The sequence below is a fragment of the Sinocyclocheilus anshuiensis genome, unplaced genomic scaffold (assembly GCF_001515605.1).
Source record: "Sinocyclocheilus anshuiensis isolate Anshui unplaced genomic scaffold, SAMN03320099.WGS_v1.1 scaffold874, whole genome shotgun sequence".
Classification (NCBI taxonomy): domain Eukaryota; kingdom Metazoa; phylum Chordata; class Actinopteri; order Cypriniformes; family Cyprinidae; genus Sinocyclocheilus; species Sinocyclocheilus anshuiensis.
The window spans coordinates 1,167,161-1,170,397 of NW_015538065.1; the positions used below are offsets into that span (position 1 = coordinate 1,167,161).

Here is a 3,237-nt window from a genome sequence, read left to right on the forward strand (position 1 = left end):
TCTCGGACTCCGGCTCCCTCGCTTCTTCCTTCCCTCTTCGCTCTCTAATTCCCCATGCAGCCGTGCCATTGAGCGCCCTCTGCTGGGTGTTTTTTGCAAGGACATTTTTGTTTGCTCACTGTTTCTGTTGGACCATTTTTTCCGCAATACCCCGGCTGGATTTTTGTTCTTTTGAGGAATTTCCCTTTTTGTTTGGACGTATTAAAAATAAACACTTTTCCTGCTGAAGCCTTTCATAAAAATGTGAGAAGTCAGTAGTAAGTTCCCTTTCAGATAGCAACATGTTTGTTTGTGTTATTTACAGAAAGGAGGCAAGGTGTCAATTTCTCGTGCTGTTGATCGCTTGAGGCGCAAACTTGAAGAGTGTGAGATCTGGCTCCTAACAAACACGCCATCTTTTACTTTAGACCTACATAGCACCAGTGGAAAGGTAAAACCACAACAGTGTCACACGTGAACACACGAGCACATTCTTTCTATCCAACAAGCATTCATTTTTTTCTATTCAGTTTATATATATATATATATAAAACACTTTTAAAGCAATTTTCAAAATATATATTGTTCCAAAGCAGTTCATACCTGTTAACAGAATAAGCTTTAATACCCTAAATTAGTTTAAATGAATTTAAAGGTTACAGTGGCAAGTAAAAAAAGTTAACTTAACTTAAAAACTTAACTTAACTTAAAAGTTGTTTAGTTAGATGAGGAAGAAGCCTTGAGAGGAACCAATGTCTTGTGAACAAAAGACCTACAGTAAGTATAACTACATTGCAAGCCCTTTCACAACAAATGTGAATATTCAGAATGCCTATAAAAGTCATGTCTATTTCTGATTTGAAATTAAGTAGCAAACATGATGAAGTAGTCAATTAAATATTAATTAATTTAAAATAAAATAATATAAAATCGTGTAACTGTCATTTTTAACCAGAAAATATTAACGTAGATAAAGCATTGTGTGAACGTTTTGAAAAAAAAAAAAAAGTAAAAATCGTTGAGGTTTAAAGGTATGGGCTTGATAGATAGATGTAAATAAGATGTTTGCAGTTCATGAAGCCTTTAAACTACACATCTCTCCGGTTATTGGTCAATAATGATTTTTCCTTCCACAGAGTCACACTATCCGACTGTTTTCTTTGTATGACCTGATTGAGTGGAAAGAAGCCATTGAGAAACAGAGTGGAAACTGTGAGTGCATCTTCATCCAGCTGTGTACTTTGTCCTGATGATTGATTGCATGATTATAACCCCATGCATTTGTGTGTGTGTTTCACAGGTATCGAGACAGTTCCTCCAGACCTGCTGTCTGTTACCGGTTCCTGTATCAAACTCAGAATGACTCAACAACCTCCCCTTCACTGCGTTCAGTCCAGTAAAGCTCCCTCTGTATCTTTATTTCAGTAAATAGTGCTCTCAATCACACTTGTGCACAATGAACACTCTAGCTTCTATTGTGTCTTTCACAGATGAAAGTGCACATATATGTGGGAGCTTATATGTGATGGTTCAATCGGCGTGTGGTCTGCAAAACCCGAGCAGTAAGTGACAAAACACACGTTGTCTGTACAAGAATAAAAGTTTCCGAGCCACACATCAAACCCACAAACTCATCACATACATTCTGCACTAAATATGAAGCACGTGTTGCTTTCATCAAGAACTGTTGCCAAAGTAACACACCACAAAAATACAATGTGCCCAAATAAGCTAAAAATAAATTATCAAACAAAAAATACCATCTATTTTCCAATTAAAATGCTATAGTATGTATGCATTGAACAGTATCTTCCAATAAGCTTCTTGTCTTTATTTCATTTGACCTTTCAGGTGCATATGTGTGTGTGGAGGTAGACGGCTTTGAGTTTTACGACAGACAAAAACAAACCTGCCTTTCAGCCTTCTGTGTTACACCTCAATGGGATGAGGTGAGTGGGTAAAAGCCATTATGCATTTTTAGAAATTAGATCATGCATTCTTTGATTTGCCTTGTATTTAATATACTGAATTGATTTGAATGTATCACTATGTGTTATTGTGTATAGGAGCTTATGTTTCAAGTGGAGGGAGCACGGCAGCTGTTCATGGTATTTGTGTCTCAGTATGAGAACGGCATACAGGATGACATTGTGGGCAGGGCGGTGTTAAATGTGAGTTCATATACTTTTTGCTTCATTTTGTGTGCTTTTAAATGAGTTGTTTATCCAAACATAAACATCTTGTCATCATCTCTCCATCTTCATTTTAAACCGGTATTATTTGTGTGGAAATAAACCTGATTTTTAAAATAATTGACTGGATTCACATAAAACAGTCATAAGATTAAACCACCTTTAGATTAAATTGCACAAATGTATACAGTTTTAGATCAGTCTGTTCATTTATTTATTAATGTGGTGCATAAAAGAGCCATATATGTATGTGTTTACAGCTGGACACTGACAACATATTTAAGAAATGGAAGAAAGTCACTTGTTCTTTGGGCCAAGTTGATGTGACCTTGTCAATCAAGTACATGCCCCACCCTCTCGAGCCTCCTAGCACCACCCCTCTAGGTCAGGAACCAGTGTACTGTGTGCCGATTGGACAAGTGGCAATGTGAGTTCACAATCCAAAAATTCCTAAGACTATTAAGATGTTGCAATAATATTATGTTGTTAATAATTCAGTACTCTTTACATTTAGTCTTTTTACTCAGTGGCTCCAAAAAGTAAACACTTACGCCACAATTAAAAATGCATGGTCGGTGCCAATAGCCTCGTTGGCAGCACGCCGATATGTAGTGCCATTGTGCTTTGGGCATCCCGAGTTCAATTCCTGGCTCGCAGACCTTTCCCAATCCCATGTCCCCTCTCTCCCTTGCTTACTTACTATCTTACTTGCTTGCTTACTATCTTACACTTACTATCCATTACTCGTCTTCAGCGTCACATGATCTCTGTACTGAATGATCCCATGAACTGTAATGTAATATAATCATTATAGTGTTTCTTATTGTGATCAGTTGAAAACGTGTGTGTGTGTGTGTGTGTGTGTGTGTGTGTGAGAGAGAGATTTTTTGAAAAATAGATTTTTGAAATTTGAAAGTTATACATCATCTGAAAGCTGAATAAATAAGCTTAAGTATTTGTTGGGATAGGGTGATATTTGAATCTGAGGGAGCAAAAAAATCTAAATACTGAGAAAATCACCTTTAAAGTTGTCCAAATTAAGTTCTTAGCAATGCATATTACTAAT

General features: G+C 36.7%; 1 protein-coding gene across 4 annotated transcripts in view; it reads left to right on the forward strand.

Annotated features, from left to right (window-relative positions):
- The window catches only part of LOC107683545 (active breakpoint cluster region-related protein), a 16,940-nt gene that overhangs the window by 7,406 nt on the left and 6,297 nt on the right, over window positions 1-3,237 (forward strand). For 3 of the 4 annotated variants that reach the window (XM_016479621.1, XM_016479622.1, XM_016479624.1), the window contains 7 exons: window positions 305-430; window positions 1,116-1,191; window positions 1,280-1,375; window positions 1,449-1,541; window positions 1,831-1,928; window positions 2,046-2,150; window positions 2,432-2,598. In XM_016479621.1, the coding sequence (XP_016335107.1) occupies window positions 305-430; window positions 1,116-1,191; window positions 1,280-1,375; window positions 1,449-1,541; window positions 1,831-1,928; window positions 2,046-2,150; window positions 2,432-2,598 (761 nt within the window). The remainder of the gene's footprint in view (window positions 1-304; window positions 431-1,115; window positions 1,192-1,279; window positions 1,376-1,448; window positions 1,542-1,830; window positions 1,929-2,045; window positions 2,151-2,431; window positions 2,599-3,237) is intronic. The other variant, XM_016479623.1, reaches the window with a different exon arrangement.